We start from the raw sequence: 22,617 nt of genomic DNA, 5'->3' as shown, positions 1-22,617 counted from the left end.
GAGTGTGACTGTGTGGCTGCTTCCTGCAGGCCCACCTGCTCTGCTGCATCCAGCACTGCCTTGCCTGGTACAAGAGCACTGTGCATCTGTGCCAAGGAGCTGAAGATGACGAGGAGGAGGAGGAGGGTGTGGGATTTGAGCAAAACTTTGAAGAGATGTTAGAATCTGTCACACGACGAATGATCAAGAGCGAGTTGGAAGACTTTGAACTGGTAAATCAGATTTTCAGTTTGACTCAGTGGGAGAAGATGCCGAGTTCTTGTCAGTTTTTGAAAAGATTTTTCACTTGTTTCTTTTACCTCTCAGGATAAATCAGCAGATTTTTCGCTGTCTTCTGGTGTCGGTGTGAAAAACAACATCTATGCCATTCAGGTGATGGGAATTTGTGAGGTTCTGATTGAATACAATTTCAACATTGGGAATTTCAGGTAAAACATTAAATGTTGCCCTATAGCAGTAGCTGTGCTATTATTTGCCCAGCTCTTTGGAGGACAGCCCCATTGCAGGCACAGGATGGTAGTGCCAACACAGAATCAGTGATCTGAGTGTGAGTGCCTCGTGGCACAGCCACTCACAGAGCCTTGGGGAGTGTTTTCCTTTGGAATGTCATGTGCTGTGGGAGATGGGATCTGACATTTTGTAGAATTGCAGGCTGAGGAGGATTGGGTGAGGTATACACTGTTATGGAGGCAGGGAGATGTAACAGGTTTCATCATTTAGGCAGCATCATTGTGTAATTTGGCAGCTGAAGCTTCAAATGAGAAACTCCAAGAATGTATTTTCTCCATTAATACTTTCTACAATACTATTTTATTGCAGTAAGAACAAGTTTGAGGATGTCCTAGGCCTGTTTACATGTTACAACAAACTCTCTGAAATCCTGAAGGAGAAAGCTGGAAAGAACAAATCTGCCTTGAGCAACAAAACAGCACGGAGCTTCCTGTCCATGGGTTTTGTATCTACTCTGCTCACAGCTCTGTTCAGGTGAGAAGCTGTCCAGTCCTCTGTGGAGCAGAGCCAGACATCAATTCAAACCATGTGTTAGTGTGCTTGGAAAGGCTGGTGCACCTCTTATCCTCTGAGTGTTCACTACAAGCTACCAAAACAACGGGTCTTTTCCACCCTCAGTTCAGCCAGAGCTTTTATTTGCAAATGCATATTAAGTTTGGGATTTCAGGGAATTCCTGAGCTTCCTGAGTGCATCCCCAGTTGTCTGAGAGTTGTGGTCCTGCAGGGACAATGCCCAGAGCCACGAGGAGAGCCTGGCTGTGCTGCGCTCCAGCACGGAGTTCCTGCGCTACGCCGTCAGCGTCGCTCTGCAGAAGGTGCAGCAGCTGGAGGAGACGGGACAGACGGATGGACCAGACGGACAGAATCCTGAGAAGATGTTCCAGAACCTCTGCAAAATCACGCAGTGAGTCAGTGTGGCACGTGGAGACATCAGCAATGCATTTGGGGAATTTTTATTCTCATTCTTCTTTGGAAGAAGAATGCAGTCCATAACTGTTTCATGCTGTTGCTGTTGCTGGGTTGGGGTCAGTGCCTTTCTGTGCTCCTGAAAAATCAAGTAGAGGCATTACAGTTTCTGTGCCATAGTGAGTGATACAGCTTTAATAACTTGGCCTGGAAGAACCAAATGCCATCAAACATTTTCAGCTTCTTTCGGACTTCTTGTTCATCACTCTTTGTCACAGAGAAGGTAAGATGATTACAGGCTGGATTCTTGAGGCCTCTGGAATGCAGCAAAGTTAAAATTCACTTCAAGCTACAGAACAAAACAGATGTGTGAGGGACACAACCTTTAGAAATCATTTGTTTAGGACTTCTGCAAGATGCTTGAAGACATTCATGCATCTAATCCTTTGGAAATCCAAGAATGTGAACCATGTAAATGTCTTTTGGAATCTAGGTCATATCTGCATGGGGTCTTTTCAGAGCCCAGTCAGCAGAGAGCACAAAATGCAAATTACCCCTGCCATGCATAATGCCGGTTTTGTGTCTCACCCCAAATAATAGAGGCTATTTTTGTTGCAGTCATTAGGACTACATGTGAGCTACATGTTTTGCGTGATTGGACATTGAAACAGAATAAGATCATCTGTGCAGGCAACAGAACTAATGAGAAGAAAGGAGAGGGAACAAAAAAGGGAAGAAGTGGGGCTAGGGAAGCAGGAAAATGATGTTTGCCTACAAATAGAAAAGTCTTCTTTGGGCCAAACAATTTTGCTTTCCTCACAGATTTTTACTTTGCTTTGCCTGCCTTTACCTTTCTGATTTTATTTATAGAGAGCCCCGTAGTGAATTCTGACATTTCACAGAACTAAACTGCCATAAATAAAGCTCTTTTTGTCACTGGTGGATTTGACACCAGTGGTCAGGGTAGTCTGAGAAAAAAAGAAAACAGGGTGGAAGAAATGAGTGTAAAAAGATGGACTTGAAATGGGATTGGAAGGTCCCTTGGCTCCTGGAAAGAATTAAATTATTTAGCTGTACAGGAAAAATGCAGTAGCTGTTTTGCTGACATTGAAATAAAAATCTTTTTTAAAAAGATCTCTTCCCCACCATTTTCTGTAGGTAAAAGACCTTCCAGTTATATTAAAAATGGGATCCTAAGAGTAGATCTAGTTCTTGACCTATGCAGCCAGCTTTACTGCAGTAAATCTCATCTGCCATCCCACAGGGTTCTGCTTTGGAGGTACACTTCAATTCCCACCGTTGTTGAGGAATCAGGGAAGAAGAAAGGGAAAAGCATCTCACTTCTGTGCTTGGAAGGTTTGCTGCGGATCTTCAACACGGTGCAGCAGCTGTACTCTGCCAAGATCCCCCAGTTCCTGCAAGCCCTGGGTAGGCACATGGCACCATTCTGCTCTGCTTTCTACCCTCCAGGTTCCAGCCCATGTGTGGGCAGGTCCCTTTATCCATAACCAGGAAGAGATGGGTCTGGTTCTTGTTTCTCAGCAACAAGGTGGGCTTAGTAGCATAGATTTTCACACCAGAGACAGGTTCTAGAGATATATTCTACCTGCCTTTATAGAGCTCTCAGTCTGTCAGCAGAGGATAGCTGGGGTCTGACACAGCATTCATCTATTTGAAGTTTGCCTTTAACATGTTTTTCAGCTCACCGTGGTTCTGCAGTCTGTATTCCTCCTCTAGCTGTGAGCAGTCTTTCCCACTTTTGGAAATAAATCCTGTATTCTGCTCTTGGCATTTAGCTCTTTTTCTGCACCTTTCTGTCTCTGCCAGATATTACTGATGGTGACGCAGAAGAAGCGGATATTAATGTCACAGAGAAAGCTGCCTTCCAGATCCGACAGTTTCAGGTGAGTACCACTGTGTGCTGCAAGTGTTCCAAAGCATTTGGGATTCTGGCAGGAAACACTGCTAGCTCTCTGTTGCTTGACCACAGGGTTGAGTTTGTGATAGCAACTGTGGCACTGACTCACTAGCAGTTCAGAGAAGTTTCTGATCCCTGAGGAAAGCTTCTTTAGGGTGGGTGGATGTGCATGTGTGTTTACAGAACTCTGGGTTCTTCAGTGCAGCATAAACTTACCTGAGTATTCTAAAAGTCACACTGACCATCTGCAGGCTGTATGTAAGCACTCCTATCAAAAATCAGCACTTGTTCTTGAGAAGAGTCCTGTTTTTGTACTCTTTGTCATTCTCCTTGCTGCTGATCCCTTTATCTGCTTGCAGCTTCTGGTTATTTGCTTATGCAACACATATTCACACTCAGGGAGTGTTTTCCTTCCCCTAACCAGAGGTCCCTGGTGAACCAGCTCAGCAGTGCTGAAGATGACTTCAATGCCAAGGAAACACAGTCACTCATCACTGTTCTCTCCACACTGTCCAAACTGCTGGACCCAGCCTCACAGCAGGTACTCCTCAGCCTTCACTTGGTGGCTGGGTGTCATAGCCAGGGGTGTGGGAAGAGATTATCAGATGGGGTTGGCATCTGTGGGCTCTGGCATGTGTCCCTGCCTCCTCCCACAGACCACACCAGGTCAAAGGGACAGTCCTGTTACACTGTGAAGGGCTCTCCTGTCACACACCCAAGGACACTTCAGAGGAAGTTGTTTTGCCATCCCACTCCTGCACATTCTGATCCTGCCTTTGGGCACCTGAATGATTTGTTTGCCTGAGCAGGGACTCCTAACATAGCCTAGTTGTGGTGTGGCCTCCACATGGGAGTAGAGGCAAAAAAGGCCAGCAGACTTGTGTCCAGTCCAAACTGGCTGAGTGCCTAATTCCTTCCATGCAAGGAGTCATTTTCTAAAGTGCCCCAATTTTACAAGCTAGGAACTGCACTAAGTGTGCCAGAAGTCTGGAGTCATCATTTACCTTAAATTAAATGGAGCTGTTACTCTGTCCAAGGGGATGTATAGCCATTACCCTGTCCTGGGTCTCAGTTTTTGACTTGTTAGTGGGCTAAGTGTCCCTTGCGGAACTTCACAGGGCACAGCTGGGTTCCCTACTCATCTTCCTCTGCTATGATTCATTGTCTTGGATTTGTTTTACTAGTACTAGTTTTGAATTCTGTTTCAAAGTCATGGTATCTTTTCTCCTCCTTAGTTCCTTCAGTTCCTGACTTGGACAGTCAAAGTTTGCAAAGAAAATGCTCTTGGTAAGTAAGCTTTGAGGAGCATGTTTAGATGTGATGTGTCAGGTCTGACATTAGACCCTTACATGCTCTGTCCTGGTTTTACCTCTTTGTCAAGATACATTCAGGTCCCATTCTGTGGCAGATTGCCACAACATTGTGATATAAGTACAAGTTTTAGAGAGGGAGCTCTATCTCTAAAACTATTAGCATTTCTGAAGGAAAGGAAACGACTCACATACTTGACTTTTCTGCCTTGTTATTTAGGCTTAAATTGGGATTTATACTCTGGAAAGACATTACTCTTGCCAGGGTTTGTATTGCACTTCCTCAGTGCTTTTGGTCACCATTTTCCTATCACTCAACAGCTCCAGTGGGCCATAGTTCACCTTGCACTATTGCAAGGGATGCCTGATGTTTTAAACCTTGCTTTTGTAGCTGAGGTTATTTGGTAGGATTTTCACCTACTGCTGAATCCATACTGAATCTAAGACTTTCCCTCACTGGGTGTCTGATGTTCCTAAGTAGCTAGGCAAGCTCTGCACCTGGCACTGTGTCACTTTCTCTTCCCCACAGAGGATATTTCCTGCTGCAAGGGTTTGCTGTCTCTGCTCTTCAGTGTCCATGTTCTCTACAAGAGCCCGGTTGGTCTCCTGCGGGAGCTTGCACAAGACATCCACGCCTGCCTGGGAGATATAGATCAGGTATGATGCAGGAGCAGCTGAGCTCTTCCTCACATAGTGCTGTCAGAACTGACTGCATCTCTGGTGCAAACTGTGTGACAGCAGTTGAAATCTTACCAGGATTTGTTTTCTCTCCTCTGCCCAGGACATAGAAGTGGAGGGTCGGTGCCATTTTGCCGTAGTGAATGCCAAGACTGCAGCCCCCACTGTCTGTGTGAGTCAGAACAGCCTGTGTGTGACACCTGCAGAGTCCAGGGCTACTGTGCTTGGAGCAGCTTGCAGGTTCCTGTTGCGCCAAACTCCTCCAAAAATCTGTTTTGTTATTGGTTTCTGTCTCAGCTGCTGGTTCTGGGTCAGGTGGATAAGGTCCTTGAAGAGGTGGATTGGCTTATCAAGAAACTCACCAGTCTGGGGTCAGACACATCAGGTAATGAAAGTGGTCCAGTTCTTACTGTTACAGCTTTGTCAAAAACAGGTAAAGACAGAGAGCAAAAAGATATTTGAGGATTTTGAGATAGCATCATCTGAGGTCAGGTTAAAGTCTGCCTTGAGCTGGTTCCACATGAACAAAGTAAGAAAAGGGTGTTGTCATAAAATGTCTCCAGTGCTTATTTTCCCCTTGCCCCACTGGGGCTTTATGCATCAGACCCAAAGATGGACTTTTGTGCCTCCCACCTGCACAACTGGATTCATTGGATATATATTCACCAGATATTGATCTCTTTCTTGTAGAAGACCCCTCTCAGGCATCAAACCAAACTCAGGCTCTGGAGAAAGGTGTAATTCTGCAGCTGGGAACTCTTCTGACAGTCTATCATGAGCTGGTGCAGACTGCACTCCCAGCAGGGAGCTGTGTGGACACACTGCTGAGAAGCCTCAGCAAGACATACACAATTCTCACCTCCCTCATCAAACATGTGAGTGTGCTCTGCTGACAGTGGGCTGCCTCTGAGCTAAAATCCTTCTCCCCATCTGCTGCAGCAAGCTCACAGTGACCCCTGGCAGCAGCTGTGCTCAGGACTGGCCTGTTGATCTCTTGAAGGAGTTGAGCCCTTGTTCTGCTGGCTTTCATGCCCTCAATTTCATGCCCTTTCTGAGCAGTGATAGTTGTACCAGTGGAGATAAAAGGAAAGCTTCTCTCCAGCTGAATTTGGCTTTGCATGGCTTGGAGTTGCTGTTTCCAGTGTGGGTTCCTCTGCACAACTGTGCACAATGAAGGGCACTCAGTGTTTTCACAGTGCTCACCAGCCCTGCCCTTGCCTCTCATTCCCATTCCCTGAAGCAGGACCTGGGAGAACTGGGCCATGAAACTCCACAGGCCTGTGGAGCTCCTTTGAGCTCCATGAGGTGGTGTCTGCCCCAGAGCTCTCCTCTCACAGCTCTGGAATGCAGACATGCCATTTGGGATATAACCAGCCACTGGGGAGGATATCTGTGCAAATCCTGCCCTCCCCACTGTGCCATTGTGTGAGCTGCTTTGAGCTGCAGCTGGACACAGGATGGGAACAGCACACGTAGAAGAAACTCCTCTTTTCCTTGCAGTATATCCAGGCTTGCCGCAGCAGCTCAACTACCATCCCAGGAAGACTGGAAAAGCTGGTGAGTGTGAGCAAATTCCTGGGGAAATGGCTCATTGCCTTGAGTTAGGAGTAACAGCAGCCTCTCTGTCTGCTCCTTTGCAGGTGAAGCTCTCAGGCTCCCATCTGACCCCACAGTGTTACTCATTCATTACTTACGTACAGGTGAGGCCTGAATTAACTGGCAGAATCACAGGCAGTCTGTCTGATGCTGAGTGGTGTATCAGCTTCAGTACACAGGCACTCTTGGGGATTATTAATCTTCTTGACATGACCTGAGTTTCTTACAGTTCAAGCTTTACTTTGTCAAATATAGCAGAAGACATTTCAGCACCATTGGGACTGAACATGCTGATTTCTGCTTGAGCGGGGAAGGAGCTGGGCTTTAGCTGGGTTTTTTTTCCCCCTCTGTTCATGTGGGGCTTTTTGGATGAGATTAATACTGCTGTTAACCACAATGGCAAATAAAGGTCAACAACACTGCAGTCATCACGGTGTGAAGTAATGTGGGTGCCAAAGACTGCAGTGCTGGAGCTGGGATTTATCTGCCTGGAGAGGACCTGGGTACTTATGTGAGGACCACAGGAATTTTACAACATATTGGGGAAGGTGTCATGGTGTGCAGAGCTATCACTGCTGGAGATTTCTCATGCATGCATATTTCTGATTGTATAAATTACAAAATAAGTTTCTTTCTTGGTTTTGGGGTGAGGTTTTTTTTTTGGGGGTTTTTTTTTTTGTTGTTTTTTTGGTTTTTTTTGAGATCACACCTAATTCTACCCTTATATTGCTACCTTTCTGTTACCTAGCTGGTAATGCTATTAGCTGGCTAGAGCAAGGACTTCTCTGGCCTTTCTTGGCTAGCCTTTCTTTCCTGCTTACCCTCTAATGACACATCTTTTGGCATTCTCCTTCAGAACATCCACAGTGAGAGCTTAAGCTTTGTAGAAGAGAAGAAAAGGAAGAAGAAAGAGGATGAAGCTGCTGCAGTCTCCACAGTAATGGTAAGACTGACTCACTCCATGAGAACATAGGCAGGATCCTCGAGGTTTGTGGTACCTGGTGACTTCTTACAGATCACCAGACAATTTGTCATTTGGACCTTTAAGTAAAATGAAATTTAATATACTGTAATTTAGAGAAAAGTCTAAAAAAGCACAAACAAACAAAATACAACAACAACAAAAACAAAACAAAACAAAAACCACAACAAAAAAGCCATCTTCACTAAATGCAGCTTAAATCCCATAGACATGAAACAAAGGTCAATCTGGATAGTCTGCCTTGTCTGGTATTTTCACCATTTGGGGTAAGCTATGAAATTAGAGATATGGGCTAATTTATTGGAACTGATGTTGCATCCTCTTTAAGTGTTTCTTAATTTTATCAGTACATTTAAAGATGAAGGAAGGCATGGATTCCACTAAAGTAAAGCAGTTGAAAATGACTGGATTATTTGTTTGGGAGCAAGTGAGCAGGCTGGCAGGTTCCTGGTCCTTGATGTCCTTTGTTTGTGCTCCCAGACAGCATTTCCTCCGTCTCGTCAGCTGTCCCAGACATTCCTGTGATGTTAAGGGTTTAAAAAAGCCACAAGTATGATCTTCCTAGCATTTCCCTGAGTGTATGGAAATGGGCAGAAATGCTGCATGTCCTTCACCACTCTGTCACCATGGGGAACAAACACCAGTGCTGGTGAATAAGCAGGATAACAATGTGGTGAAACATCAGGGTCCTCCTTGCTTGGATGGCTCATGCTTGTGGTGCCTTGGGAGAGCTGGAGCAGAGGAGGTGCTGACAGGGATGTCAGGGCTGTGGACTGCAGGCAGAGCACAAAACAATGCACAGGAGAGCCTCACTGCAGAACCATCCTGGGAGTCAATTTAAAGCTAGTGACAAAGCTGGCAAGGCTTGCAGGGTGGGGCAGGACTGGTACAGAGCAAGGCTACTGAAGACTCTTTTCTAAATTGAGAATGTTCTGGTGTTCATGTCATGCTACAGTGCCATTGTGCCCTTCCAAATCTGACCCATCTCACTCCTCTCACCTTTCAGGCCAAGGTGCTTCGGGAGACCAAGCCAATCCCAAACCTGATTTTTGCAATTGAGCAATATGAGAAGTTCCTTATCCATCTCTCCAAGAAGTCAAAGGTAAAGTAAAGCAGAGACATCTGCAACCTGAACCTGGTGAACAGTGGGATCAATGGCATGGTGGAAGGCTGTTGTTAAAGTCTCTGTTAATGCTCAAATTAGGAAGGTGTAGGAACCTTTCAGCCTTTGCCCATGCTCCTGGCCCAACACTGCTGAATTGTTGACACATTGATACCAGCCCGTGCCACCATCAGCCCACATCTGTGGTTCCAGGTGGAGCAGAACCATGCACAACTCATGCCAGTCTCCCCTAGTCTTTGTCATGAAATGTACCACAAGGCCCTACACGAGAGTGAGAGTAGCTGGCAATCACTTGGCTTTTAGGAGAATGTAAATGGGCCCCTGGACTGCACAGGGGCAGGAGCTTTTGCACCCTCCTTGTGCTTCAATCCTGCATTATTATGGACTCTGTGATGGACTCTGTCCCAGTGCTGTGCAAAGGACTAGGCAGGGTAGGAAACTAAACTTCAGAGGCTCCTGGCTGAATGCTTCCCCATGGTTGCTGCAGGTGAACCTGATGCAGTACATGAAGCTGAGCACCTCCCGGGATTTCCGCATCAACGCCTCCGTGCTGGACAGCGCCCTGCAGGAGCGCAACTCCGAGGACGCTGAGAACGAGCCCCACAACGAGCAGGTCAGAGTTCATCCAGCTGCTTTTACTGAGAGTTTCCTCCTCTTTAGAAGCCAGCTGTATTTGTGAGTTGTGCAGAACAGCTTGTCTTCCCTGGGTTAGATCTCACTCTAATACTAAGCTGATAGGAAGGAGCGAACAGCTTCTCTCAGAACACCCACTACAGCCCAGCCCGCTGCCTCTAGCAGCCTTTATTTTCATGCACCAGCTCTGTGTTCCTGGTCTAGGGGAAGTGCAACTGTTAGCCAGAATCAGACCTTTGCAGCACAATGCAAACTGGTTTTGTATATTAAGACCTGTCAGGGCAGATTCTACAAGGCATCATCCTCCTCAGACCCACCTCTACAACGTAGTGCTGGTGAAGGCAGTGCAACATGCTGGCTAAGAAAAATAAACAGGTTACTCTGCTGATTGTCCAGGTTTTTATTGGTGCTTCTGTCCATATTTTCCTGAGTGTTTCAACAAGCCAAAACCCAGTCCTGTGCCACTGGTAGCCCGTGGTCTAAGTTCCAGCATGAAGTTAGGAGGGGGTGGCCCATGGGGAAAGTCTCAGTGGCTGACAGGAATCCCATATTCAGGTCATTTTGCTAGTGAGAAAAAAAAGTTAAATCCTGTTCTGCACAGCTGGCTTCTTGCTCTAGGTAACCATTCCTTAGACTATTCACACAAAAACAACCACACTCTACTTCTGCTCTCTCCCTCCCCTCTCCAGAGCAGCACAGCAGAGCAGACAGATGAGAACCAGGAACCCAAAAAGAAGAGACAGAGAAAAAAATAAACTGGAGTTGCTGCCACTGCCTCCACTCACAGTGCCCATTCCATGGTGGACTCTCCTTGGTCTCAGAGGCTGCAGATATGGAGATGATGGCTTATTGCTTCTCTTGCCAGATGCTTCTGCCTTCTTCCTTTGTGTCCACAGGAGCAACTCTGGCCCCTGTCTCAGGTTTCACAGCTGGCTGCTGCCATCAGAAGTGCCTCTGCTATTTGAATCTTCCCCAGGAATATCCCTTCTTACAGCAAAAGGGAAAGGGAGCAGCTGGGATCAGTCAGTCCCTGCCAAGAGATCTGCTTCTGAAAGGACAGGGAGGCTTTGGCACGCAGTCTGGACAATTGTCCTGGCCCTCTGGAGTCATCACTGCTTCTCCAGCGAACCTTTGGTTATTTCAATTATCTGATATATATCCAGTGCTTCCCCTGGAAGACAAGGGGACAGTCAGTTCCCTGCAGTACACTCAGACTGTGCAATGCAAGAGAGCAATGGTTGGGATCTGCTTTAGTTCAGAGCACCTAGCACAGAACGCCCTAAATTTACTCAAACTTATGTTTTGGGTGGTGGTGAGAATGCAGAAACCAGCACCAGTAGGGAGCTGGGAACATGAGCTGTTGTGCCTTGGAGCTGAAGCTGCTGTGTGCATCTCCTGAGCAGCCAGAGGCCACAGCTTCCTCTGCCCAGGCTGGTGTTGCTGTTATGTTTTTGCTGACCCTGATTGTGATGCACTTGTTGAATTTGCCTTGTTCTTGGTGAAAAGTCCCCATTTTGCCTACAGAGCACAAATCCTGTTTCTGAAAGCACCCTTTGCCTGTAAGAGTCCTATTAAAGGTTATTTAAGGGCAGAGCATCTGATGTGTGCAGTGACTGAGAGAACAAACGTGAGGGCAGGTTCTTCCCTTATGTGGGGAAGAGCTGCTGCACAGTGAGGAGGAGCTGCTTTCCCAACCACGAGTTAAATGTTTGCTTGCAGCAATTGGAGGGCTACACTGAGAGCAGACAGGGGTGGCTTGAGGCCTTGGGCCTGCTGAGGAAGCACCCAGCAACACCAGAATAGTGCTTGGCAAAGCAGGGAAGGAGGGAAAGGAATGAAAGATTTTGGGTCTGCAGGGCAAAATTGATAAAACAAGGTTGCTGAGGTGCTTCCTTTCAGAGAAGAAGAAATTAAATTTGGTTTGTGTTAAAAGTGCCAGGAGGGCTCCTCCAAGGGGCACAAAGCAAACAAAGTGTGGGAGAACAGAGCCAGGCCTGGCTCATCACTCACAAATATTTGGAAAGCAGCAGCATGACCACTTGAGAACTGAGGAAGGAGGGGCAGGTTCCAGCACAGTGGCTGCCCTGTAGGTCAGAGGATGTGCCAGGAACCAAGGGGCTCATGAGGTGCCTCAGGGAATGACTGCTCAGGCCAAGTGCTCTGCTTAAGCTGGGAAGGCTCATGCAGAGGAGATTCCATGGGGCAGCTTGCAGGTGGAGAGGAGATTCCAGGGACCATTGCTCACCTTGAGGGATGCCATACTTCTCCATCCCCATGGGATTTGATGGTGTCACACAGTTCATGGTCACCTCTTTCCTTAAGCACTGGTCAATGTCCACTGCACTGAAGAAAGCCACTGACTGTGGCAGGTCCTGGAGGCCCAGTTTGTAGGCAAACATGCACCTGCAGAGCAAGAAAGCATCAGCCACATTTACCAACCTGGCCAGCCACCCCTCACAGGGTATTCTCACTCAGCATGGGGGGGACAAGGAGCTTTCCAAGCCCTGGATAGCAGGAGGGTCAGGAATTGCTATAGTGAGCAAGGGAGGAACAGCAATGGTGCCTCCTTGGAAGGAATGGAGCCTCCTCAAGAAAAGGGAAGAATCTAGCCCCTCACTGCTGGCTAATCCTCCCTGGCAGGCAGAGCAGATGCAGGATTTTCCCAGCAGGAAGCCCTGTGCTCACAGGAGCCAGCACAAAGGCAGGAACGTCAGGGTGCCTGCCCTGCTGTGGCTGCAGAAAGGCTGTTTGTGTCATTCCTGCCTCCACACAGGAGCAACAGCTCACCTTGGCCAGCTCCTGTGTAACCAAACACCCCACGGTGCTGGGAGGGGGATTTGGCAAAGCTGGTTGGGACAGAGCTGGATCAATAGGAGCCCTTGGAGGTCAGGAGTTTCTAGGCTGAGCTTAGTTCTGTGTGGGGCAGGGAAGCAGCAGGAACACCCCATGTTGTGGGAGGAGGGACAGCACTGGTGCTCACAGCAGAGATGAGCCATGCCCCTTGCTGTCCCCTGAAGGCAGCAGGAGATGAGGGATGGGACAGTTTCAGGCTCCCAGCTCCTCAACCAAGCCCAAAGGCTGCTGCCATGTGACAGCTGCAGACCCAAAGGGAGTATGAAGTGATGCACTTGCATCCCAGCACAGCCAGTGACTGGCCCCATCCCTGCAGGGCCAAAAGCTCATGATAAAAAAACCCTTTTGTCAGCACATTATCCCTGAAAATCAAAGCTGAGGTCCATTTATAGCATGAAGGAACTGCAGCCTCCAGTGCTGCTAGCTTGCCCTGAGCAGGAAAAAACTGCTCTGCACCAGCTTGCTGCAGGCAAAGCCAAGCCCAGCCCCTGGGGCTTGCCTGTCCCACTCTGGAGTCACAGCTGCTGCTGCCCAGGAGGCAGCAGAGCCATCAGAGCTCACCTTGTGAGGAGGTTGGTGATCTGCAGCGCCAGGGCGGCCCGGTAGCGATCCTGGTGCTGCACCAGGTACCGCACCTCGTCGTGGATGCTGATGCAGAAGCGCCCGTTGATGTCAAACTCCTCAAACAGCCACTTCATGGCAACCAGCATGAGGTGCAGGTAGTCCACAGCTGAGCTCTGCACCACCCAGTTCACCCTGCTGGTCACAAACTGGGGAAGGAAAGAGATGCACAGTAAGAGAGCACTGCAGTCAAGGGCATGGCACCTGTACACGGGAGAAATCTGTTAAACTCAGGGTGGCTGGGTTTTCTTGGTGGCACGGAGATAAAGGCACAATGGGTTTCCTGAATGGCTACAAGAGCCTACTGGGCCTCCAGCAATCTGAGAGGGGCTTAACAACAGCCACCTATTTCAGAATATATAAGCAAAGCCAAAATCTCAGCATCCCAGAGCTGCATCCTTACCTCCCCCTTGACCATGGCAGGCTCCAGGGCCCTGCTGATGTGGCAGCCCAGCACTGGGGTCTGTGGGGAGGGGGATAAGGCAATGCTTTCCAGCTTGTTGAACATCTCCGACTCAGTGCCTCCAGCCCACACTCTTTGCTCCACCACATTCCACTTCTTCTCCCACCGGGACCTGTGGGGCAGAGGGGAGGTTTGCTGGAAGAGTGGGAGGGGGCTGCAGGTCCCCATTTGAGACCCTCAAACACTCCCTCCTGGTTTGGGGCAGCAGGATGAGACTCTGCTAACTGTTCAATGGGAAAGTGGGTGAGGCTGACAGCCCTCAAATCAAACCTCCTTGGCCGTGGAGGAGCATGAAGGGTGGACCAGGACAATCCAGCCCCACGTCTCCTCTCTGCCCATCAGGCTGCAGCCCTCTCCCCCTCACATCCTGATGCCACAGAGCCATGCAGGGTCAGACCATCTCACCCTTTCATGGCTTCTCTCTGGAGCCGCTGGACATCCTGGGCCGACACCGATCCATCCTCTGCCCTGTCCACAGCCAGGTCCAGCTTGGTCACCAGCCACTCCCCCTCCTCAGAGAGATGAAACCTGTGATGGCATTCACAGGGGGTTTTGGATGAGGGAAGAGACTGAGGGAGGATCTGACTCCATGTTGCAGAAGGCTTGATTTATTATTTTATGACATATATTATATTAAAACTATACTAAAGGAATAGAAGAAAGGATTTCATCAGAAGGCTAGCTAAGAATAGAGAAAGAAGGAATGAATAACAAAGGCTTGTGGCTCCGGCTCTCTGTCCAAGCCAGCTGACTGTGATTGGCCATTAATTAGAAACAGCCAACATGGGCCAATCAAAGATCCACCTGTTGCATTCCACAGCAGCAGATAATCAATGTTTACATTTTGTTCCTGAGGCCTCTCAGCTTCCCAGGAGGCAAAATCCCAAGGAAAGGATTTTTCAAAAAAGATGTCTGTGACAGAAACCTGCAGGGGAGAGCGAGTAACCCAGCTCCTCTGGCTGGAGCAGCACCCCCAGCCCTGCCCAGGCTGCACCCACCTGCGGATGCCCTTGGTGACGGCGTACATCTGCTGGGCCTTGTCCCGCGCCTGCTGCGGCGTGAGCCGGTGGTTGAACTGCATCAGCAGCCGCTCGGCGAAGGGCTGCCCCGCCCCGTAGATGCGCCCGTAGTTGAAGACCTTGGCGTGCTCCCGGCTGATGCCCACCGTGGCGGCTGTTTTGCTGTGCAGGTCTGTGCCGTCGCTCTTCTTGCCCTGCAGGGTCATCCAGCCGAAGGCTGTGCAGCCTGAGGGAGGGGAGGAGAGGGTGGACGCCCAGTGGGATCAGGATGAGGATCAGGGATCAGCCCCTGCCCGGCAGAGCCCCGGCTCACCGTGCATGCCGGCGAACTGCGCCTCGCCCAGCACCGCCGCGATCCACAGCTCCTGGGAATCCACGTCTGCTCCCACCAGCGCGTAGCCAGGGGGCACCTGCACCATGGCCTTCAGCTCACTGCCCACCCTGTCGGCCTGCAGGACACGACGGCCAGGTCAGCAAGCCCCTCTCCTTCTCCGTGGCACAAGAGCAGCCTTCCTCCCACAGCCACAGAGTGCTGGCACAGCACTCCCTGTGCTCCTATATTGTCATCTTTATTGCAGGGGTTCCATACTGCTGTCTCCTTATCACAAAAGTTTCACACCTTCTTGTTGTTTCTTGTGGGCAGCTCCTCAGAGCACTGACTTTCTTCTTCACAAAGCAGCCAACTGACTCCAGTTCCCCTCTCAACTAGCCAACCCACTCTTTGATAGCATCTTCTTCTCATTGGTTACAGCTGTGGCCTGTTAAAGTCAGGCCTGTTCCTAATCTTTGATAACTGGCCCAGCTGCAGCTCCTTAGGGGTAAGATTACGTTCTACACTATCTTTATTTCCTTATATTCTATTCCCCTACACCCCTAAGTTTCGCTCTCAATGTAAAAACCAGGTTTAACTCATGTGGAGTATCACCCATTTGATTACCCCAGCAGAGAAGAAGGGGAGCTTGAGAAAAGACAGAAATTGGTATGCTGGTGTTTTGTTCCACTTTCACCACATCCTGAAGCTCCAGAGCCCCTGCCAACTCCTTCCCTTCTCCCACATGAAAACACATCAGCAAGAAGATGTGCTCTGGCCCTGCTACCCCAAATCCCAGCATCCATATCCAACCCAAGCACCTCCCATCAGTCCAAAACACAGAGGGGGCCCCAAATCACCCCCACAAGGATCCAAGCATGGCCATACCCGGGCGTTGCTGGCTGTCAGCCAGGTGGGCTCCACGGCCCGGCGGGTGACAGTGCCTGCAGTCACCACCTGCGGCAGGATGGCCCCATAACTCTCCTCCTCGTTGTAGTCAGGATGCCTGGGACAGAGGTAAGGATGAGCATCACCCTGCAAGAGCCCTCCTGGTTCAGGGTAAAGGGAACAGTCCAGATTTGGGTACTGTACCTGGTCACCACACGAGGCAGCTCCCCCTTCTTCAGCCACACCACCATCTGGGAACTGAGGGGACACATGGCAGGTGAGAAGCTGAGCCCCTGTGCATCCACACAAACACCCCTGCCTCCACCCACAGCGGTGTGACCATGAAAGCAGCTGCTCACCTGATCCTCTTGTGAGCATTCCTCCAAAATGAGATCATTTTGTTAATCTCGAGGGCTCTTGTCCCGTGGGTGCGGCCCACAGCAGCCCGCAGGGTGCCGTCCTCCATCTGGGGCAGGAAATCCTTGGCAAAAGGGCTTCCCACGTTGTTATCATTCCCATCCTTTAGCAGCAAAAGAGGTGTCAGGGCTCAGCAAGCCTCCACTCCCCATCAGCAAAGCTCTGTGCATCCCCCTGTCCCAGCTACAGAGACGGATTTCCCCCACCCAATCCCATGGGATGAGATCATGTGGGTCCCAGCAGCACGGTGGGGACAGGAAGAACCTCAGGAGCCCCAACTTGCCTTGTGAGGCAGCTTGAAGAACCAGCACCCAGGGATGTTGACATCGTTGTAGGGACCATTACCATGGTGGAACGAGGGTTTGCTCTTCTTCTCTGCACACCTCAGCTCTTCCATCTCCTCCTGCGACCAGCAAAGTCAGGCAATGCCAGGAGGGGGAAACCAAGGAAAGAGAGACCAATCCACCACCCCATTCCACAGGAAACCTCCCTTACCAGCACCAGGCTCTGGTCTGCTTTGCTCATTTTCTCCTCTGGATCCACCTCAATCCGGCTCAGCTCCTCCATCTGCAGCAGAGAGGGACCGTGGGGGAGCCAGATCAAACACCAATCCTCCAGCAACCCTTATTAAAGGGAATTTCTTACTTGCAGCCCCTGGAGCTGCACACAGGGCTGCTTTCTGCATGCACACAGGAGGAAGCACAGCCCCACACCTCCCTCCCACCAGGAACCCTCCATCCCTTCCTTCACCTTCTGCCAGATCGTGCTGCTGTCCATCACCTCATCCTCCACAGCCGCCTCCAGCCCCGGGGGCTGCTCCTTGCCCTTCTCCAGGCAGTGCTGCCTGTACAGGCTCTCAATCACCCTGGCAGAGGAGAGGGCAGGGCTGATGCACCCACAAAGGGCAGCACCTGGGCAGAGTGCCAGGGAGATCCCAGATGCCCCTTTGGGGCAGCTCCCAGCCCAGCACTCCATCCCATCCCTCTCACCTGTGTGGGCAGGAGGGGCCCTCGCTCTCTCCAGGGGCTGCTGGCAAATTGTCCTGCCGTCCTGGCACCAGGTATCCCCAGCCATGCTTCTCTGAGTAGTGGAGGGGGAATCCATCCCAGGCCAGGCGCATCAGCTTCGGGGTGACCCTCATCTGCAGGCTGATGAGGCTGGGCCCAGGCACCCAGCCCTCCTCCTCCAGCCGCGGGCACAGCTTGCGGTACCAGCTGGGCACGGGAGCAGCAGGGCGGGTCAGAAAGCGCAGGGACAGCCCTGGGGACACACAGGGTGCCCAACTCACCCCGGGTGGCCTGGCAGGTGCTGGAGTCTCTTGGGCTGCAGTGTGACCGTCTCCTTCAGGCGCTCCAGGCAGAGCTGGCTGGCAGAGACTTTCAGCTCCTCTTCCTCACTGGGGGGACCAGGGTCTGCTGGGGCAAGGAGAACTGGCTTGCACAGGGCACCCTCTGTGCCACCCTTCTGGGGACAGGGACACCAAACTATGCCCCACCACATGCAGCAGCATGGGAATAGGCCAGCAATGATTCACCCTGCAGCAGCAAACCTTGTCCACCCCTGGGAAGGCAGCCCTGGAGCATCCCTCACGCCCAGGTATCCCCTGTGCTCACCCTCCTGCCACTCCTGGGCTGACTCTTCTGCTTCCATCACTGCTGGGGAGACTTGGCTGTTCCCATCCTGACCTTTCTTCTTCTTCTTCTTCTTCCCTGGATTCTTCTTTTGCTTAAACTCCTGTGTGTCCCACTCGAGATCCCAGAGCCAAGGGTCATCCTTGTACCTGGTGACACACCATTGTCACACCACAGCCTTGCTCCTGTCCCTCACAGCCACCCACAGCCCCACATGGACCAGCCCAGGGTACCTGTGCTCGTGCAGCAGCTGACAGGCATCGTTGGCCAGGTTCATCAGGGACTTCTTCATCTCCTTCTGCAGCTCCTCATAAATACCCTGAGCATCATCCAGGTACCTGTTCCAGTTCCCATTGATTGGCAGGTAGGACACTCCCATCTCCAGCATCCCTGCAAACGTGACAGGGTGGGGGCACCTGGACCCCAAAGCAGCAAGGAATTAGAAATCTGCCAGAGGGGACAGGCCCTGGAAGCACCAGACTACAACAGACATGAATGTGTCTTCATCTAGAGCTTCCCAGCCTCACAGAACCCTCGATGCTCTTCCCCTCCCCAGTGCCCACCAAGCCCACAGCCCCTTGGCCAACACCAGCCAGAAGCTGGAGCTCTCACCTCTCCATAAACAGCGGCAGCTGCTCTTGGAACACCTCATGGGTGGCCTGGACATCACGGGCACAGTATGACACCAGGTCCTGGGGAGGGACAGCAGCAGGTGAGGGCACGCAAAGCAGCCACCCCTGGGCCAGCACAGGGCAAGGCACGGGGGCTGCAGGAGCACAGAGCAGGGCACAGCCCCACGCACACCCAGGGCAGCAAGGAAGGGCAGCAAAATGGAAACTGCCCCAGCAAAATGGAAACTGCCCCAGCAAAATGGAAACTACCCCAGCAAAATGGAAACTGCCCCAGCAATATGGAAACTACCCCAGCATGGAAACTACACCAGCATGGAAACTACCCCAGCATGGAAACTACACCAGCATGGAAACTATCCCAGCATGGAAACTACCCCAGCATGGAAACTACCCCAGCAAAATGGAAACTACCCCAGCATGGAAACTACCCCAGCAAAATGGAAACTACCCCAGCAATATGGAAACTACTCCACAAAATGGAAACTACCCCAGCAGCCACGACCACCCTGCTCCCCTCTGCAGCTCCTGCTGCCTGTCATTAGGATGGCCTCCTGCACCTGGAAGTTGCTCCTGATGTCAGCCATGGTGCCCTTGACAAAGAGCTCCCGTGCCTCCTTCTCCAGGGGCTCCCCCCCGACGTAGAGCGCGTGCACGTCCGCCAGGTTGTTGATGCTGCCCACGTGCACCCAGTCCCACGAGGTGACCTGTGACAACAGGGGGGTCACACAGCGTGGGAGGACAGCCAGCTGCAGCCAAGATCAGGAGGAGTACAGGAAGCCTCTGCTCCAGCTATGACCAAGGCCACCTTATCTGAAACGCGCTGGGAGAGCTTCACTCAGCGGAGCTGCTCCTCTCTGCCACAACAGCAGCACACAGCCCTGGCACAGGAGCACAGGGTCCCCTGGCACCCACAGCACTGCCAGCAGCTCAGCTCCCCTCACTCACCGCCGGCCCCTCGGCCTTGCTGCGTGTTTTCTTCATGTGCTCCTTGACCTGCTGCAGCCCCCTCCTCTTGCCCTGCTTGGCAGCCATCCAGAGGCTGCGCTGGAAGCCCGTCAGCCCCGAGATGGCCATGTGCATGCTCATGGTGTCCAGGAAACGCATCTTGGAGCCCTGGGACAGCACAGGGGGACAAAAGAGAGGGTTTGGGATATGCTGGAGGAGCTACAAGTCCTCTGCTTAAGCTGCTTTTGCCTCCCACACTCCCCTTTTGAGAGCCAAAAGCATCCCCGGTGCAGGCTGTCAGTTCCTCAAAGGCTGCTGCCCCTGCAGCCTCCAGCAGCCCTATAGGGTGCAAGAATATCTTCTTCTAAAGGGATCCAGCCCCAAACCTGTTCTGCAGGACAAAGTGAGCACAAACTTGAGGTACCTGTGCAGAACAGCATCTGCCAAAATAACCCTCAAGAGCCAAAGCAAAGTATCATCTCGGTAAGAAATTGCAGCTGCCAGAACAAAGGCAAGGCTCAGTGGATTACCTGGATGAGATACTGCTCCTTGATGAACGCCCGGTCGAAGGCCACGTTGTGCCCCACCACCACTCTCTCCGTCCAGTCCTGTTTGCTGGCACAGCTGGCACCTGCTGGGCTCTCCATGGGAATGAGGTCGGCCAGGGTGAGGTGGCTGGACCAGGAGTAACGCTGCTCCAGCAGCCGCCGGCTGCACCACGAGTACCTGCGGGGCACAGGTGGCACCTGTGGCTGTCACAGAGCAGCCACAGTGCCATGGGGGGCTGAGCAGGACCCACCTGCGCAAGGGAGGAGACAACCCAAGGGAGAGCTGTTCTAGCTAAGCAGGACACACACCCCACATCCCAGAGCCATGCTGTGGGGCTTTGCTGTGTCTTCCCTGCAAGCCAGCAGTGGATGCAGGAAGAGGCTCCACTCAGGACCATCCCCATCTGCCACAGACATCTTTTATGAAAAACCCTTTCCTTAGGGTTTTTCCTCCTGAGAAGCTGAGAGGCCTCAGGAACAAAATGTAAACAATGATTATCTGCTGCTGTGGAATGCAACAGGTGCATCTGTGATTGGTCTCATGTGGTTGTTTCTAATTAATGGCCAATCACAATCAGCTGGCTCGGACTCTCTGTCTGACACACAAGACTTTGTTATCATTCTTTCCTTCTCTATTCTCAGCCAGCCTTCTGATGAAACCCTTTCTTCTTTTCTTTTAGTATAGTTTTAATATAATATGTATCATAAAATAATAAATCAATCCTTCTGAAACACGGAGTCAGATCCTCATCTCTTCTCTCATCCTCAGACCCCTGCAAACACTGTCACAAGAGCTGTTCTAGCTAAGCAGGACACACACTCCACATCCCAGAGCCACTCTCTGGGGCTTTGTTGTGCCTTCCCTGCCAGCCAGCACGGACTGCAGGAAGAGGCTCCACTCAGGACCATCCCCATCCCCTCACAACCATCCCCTCCAGCCCTGCTGCGTCCCCAGCCCCGCTGCTGTCACCGCATCTCACCATGCGTGCGGGGACACCGCCACGGCCAGCGTGGGGCAGTGCCCCTCGGCCACGCACACCTCCACGTCCAGCACCAGCGCCCGCTCCTCGGGGAACTCCACGGGCTCCGCCTGGCCCTGGGGGCCGTAGCGGGTCCAGCCCAGGCGCCAGGCCCAGCGCTGGGGCAGCGGGGGCAGCTGGCAGCGCAGCAGCTCCTCGGCCGCCTCCAGGTAGGGCAGGCTCTGCTTCTGCGCCAGCAGCCTGAAGTGCTCGTCGATGTCGCGGCCGTACATGCGGGGCAGGCGCAGCTCCACGTCGGGCAGCGTGGAGGTCTCCCTGCCCCACAGCCCGTGCTGCTGCAGGTGCCGCACGCTGCGCCGCACCTCCTCCGCCGAGTAGCGCGCCCGGGCGCCGCGGAAGATCTGCTCGTGGAGGCTCCTGGACAGCATCTGGATGTTGAGGGGGTTCATGCGCCGCTGGCCCGTGGATGGCTCCTGGCCGGGCTCCTCTGGCAGGGGGCGGCTGGCCGAGGAGCTGGAGGGGCAGTGCCGGGGCTGGGGGCTGCAGCCCCGCACCGAGCGCACCCAGGACACGCGCCTCATCGTCCCTCTGGGATGAGGGGAGCTGGAGCTGCAGGGGGGAAAGGCAAACGGTGAGCTCAGCACTGATCACTGCCGTGCACACACTGTCACACGCTCCTCTGTACAGCTGCGCCCCCATACAGCCTTCCCCCCATATAGCTGTGTCCCCATACAGCCGTGTCCCCCAAAGAGCTGTGCCCCCATACAACCGTGTCTCCCACATAGCTGTGTCTCCCACACAGAGCCATGTCTGCCATATAGCTGTGTCTCCATACAGCCATGTCCCCCATATAGCTGCACCCCTATACAGCCTTTCCCCTATATAGCTGTGCCCCCATACAGCCTTCCCCCCATACAGCTGTGTTCCCATGCAGCCGTGTTCCATATAGCTGTGCCCCCTACGGCCGTGTGCCCCATAGAACTGTGCCCCCATACAGCCATGTCCCCTATATAGCTGCATCCCTATACAGCCTTCCCCCCATATAGCTGTGCCCCCTACAGCCGTGTCCCCCATAGAACTGCGCCCCCATACAGCCATGTCCCCTATACAGCTGTACCCCTATACAGCCTTTCCCCCTACATCGCTGTGCCCCCATACAGACATTTTCTCTCACATCGCTGTGTCCCCATACAGATGTTTTCTCTCATTTAGCTGTTTTACCCCATACAGGTGTTTTCCCCCATAAAGCTGTGCCCACCATACAGCCGTGCCCCCAACCAGACGTTTCCCCATGCAGATAGTTTCCCCCATACAGCCGTGCTCCATACAGATGTTTTGCCCCGTACAGCCGTGCCCCATCCAGATGTTTCCCCCACCCAGCCGTGCATGCCGTACAAATGTTCGCTCATACCGATATTTCCCCCATAGAGCCGTGCCCCCATACAGCTGTCTCCCCCCATACAGCTGTTCCCCCCCATACAGCTGTCTCCCCCCATACAGCTGTTCCCCCCCATACAGCTGTTCCCCCCCATACAGCTGTTCCCCCCCATACAGCTGTTTCCCCCCCAAATCCCCCCCGTCCCCACCTGCTCCCCGCAAGCGCCACCGGGGCCTGGGCCGCCGGGCAGATCCAAACCGGGGCGCCCGGGGGAGC

General features: G+C 52.0%; 2 protein-coding genes across 2 annotated transcripts in view; one reads left to right on the top strand and one right to left on the bottom strand.

Moving 5' to 3' along the window:
* Positions 1-11,252, top strand: part of FANCI (FA complementation group I) — a 24,186-nt gene extending 12,934 nt beyond the window's left edge. The window contains exons 20-37 of the mRNA XM_063169853.1: positions 30-212; positions 307-428; positions 820-984; positions 1,235-1,414; positions 2,681-2,844; positions 3,244-3,320; positions 3,759-3,875; positions 4,570-4,621; positions 5,174-5,301; positions 5,426-5,494; positions 5,620-5,707; positions 6,013-6,197; positions 6,823-6,879; positions 6,963-7,022; positions 7,775-7,861; positions 8,907-9,002; positions 9,511-9,636; positions 10,346-11,252. Coding sequence (XP_063025923.1) covers positions 30-212; positions 307-428; positions 820-984; positions 1,235-1,414; positions 2,681-2,844; positions 3,244-3,320; positions 3,759-3,875; positions 4,570-4,621; positions 5,174-5,301; positions 5,426-5,494; positions 5,620-5,707; positions 6,013-6,197; positions 6,823-6,879; positions 6,963-7,022; positions 7,775-7,861; positions 8,907-9,002; positions 9,511-9,636; positions 10,346-10,411 — 2,022 coding nt within the window. The 3' untranslated portion in view covers positions 10,412-11,252. The remainder of the gene's footprint in view (positions 1-29; positions 213-306; positions 429-819; positions 985-1,234; positions 1,415-2,680; positions 2,845-3,243; positions 3,321-3,758; positions 3,876-4,569; positions 4,622-5,173; positions 5,302-5,425; positions 5,495-5,619; positions 5,708-6,012; positions 6,198-6,822; positions 6,880-6,962; positions 7,023-7,774; positions 7,862-8,906; positions 9,003-9,510; positions 9,637-10,345) is intronic.
* On the bottom strand, positions 10,042-22,617 carry POLG (DNA polymerase gamma, catalytic subunit). Its single transcript, XM_063169854.1, has 23 exons — positions 22,550-22,617; positions 20,964-21,572; positions 19,966-20,161; positions 19,436-19,603; positions 19,048-19,194; positions 18,471-18,550; positions 18,092-18,274; positions 17,841-18,007; positions 17,516-17,639; positions 17,217-17,441; positions 16,978-17,092; positions 16,723-16,794; positions 16,511-16,630; positions 16,170-16,330; positions 16,015-16,068; positions 15,811-15,928; positions 14,926-15,061; positions 14,592-14,838; positions 13,999-14,121; positions 13,534-13,705; positions 13,071-13,279; positions 11,902-12,059; positions 10,042-10,827 (listed from the first exon to the last, which is right to left on the bottom strand). The coding sequence occupies exons 2-23, from the start codon at positions 21,542-21,544 to the stop codon at positions 10,766-10,768; spliced, it is 3,618 nt and encodes a 1,205-aa protein (XP_063025924.1). The 5' UTR covers positions 21,545-21,572; positions 22,550-22,617; the 3' UTR covers positions 10,042-10,765.

Source organism: Melospiza melodia, chromosome 15, assembly GCF_035770615.1.
Source record: "Melospiza melodia melodia isolate bMelMel2 chromosome 15, bMelMel2.pri, whole genome shotgun sequence".
NCBI classification, from domain to species: Eukaryota; Metazoa; Chordata; class Aves; order Passeriformes; family Passerellidae; genus Melospiza; species Melospiza melodia.
Note: the sequence above shows the minus strand (reverse complement) of the source record. Positions and strands in the feature narration are given on the sequence as shown.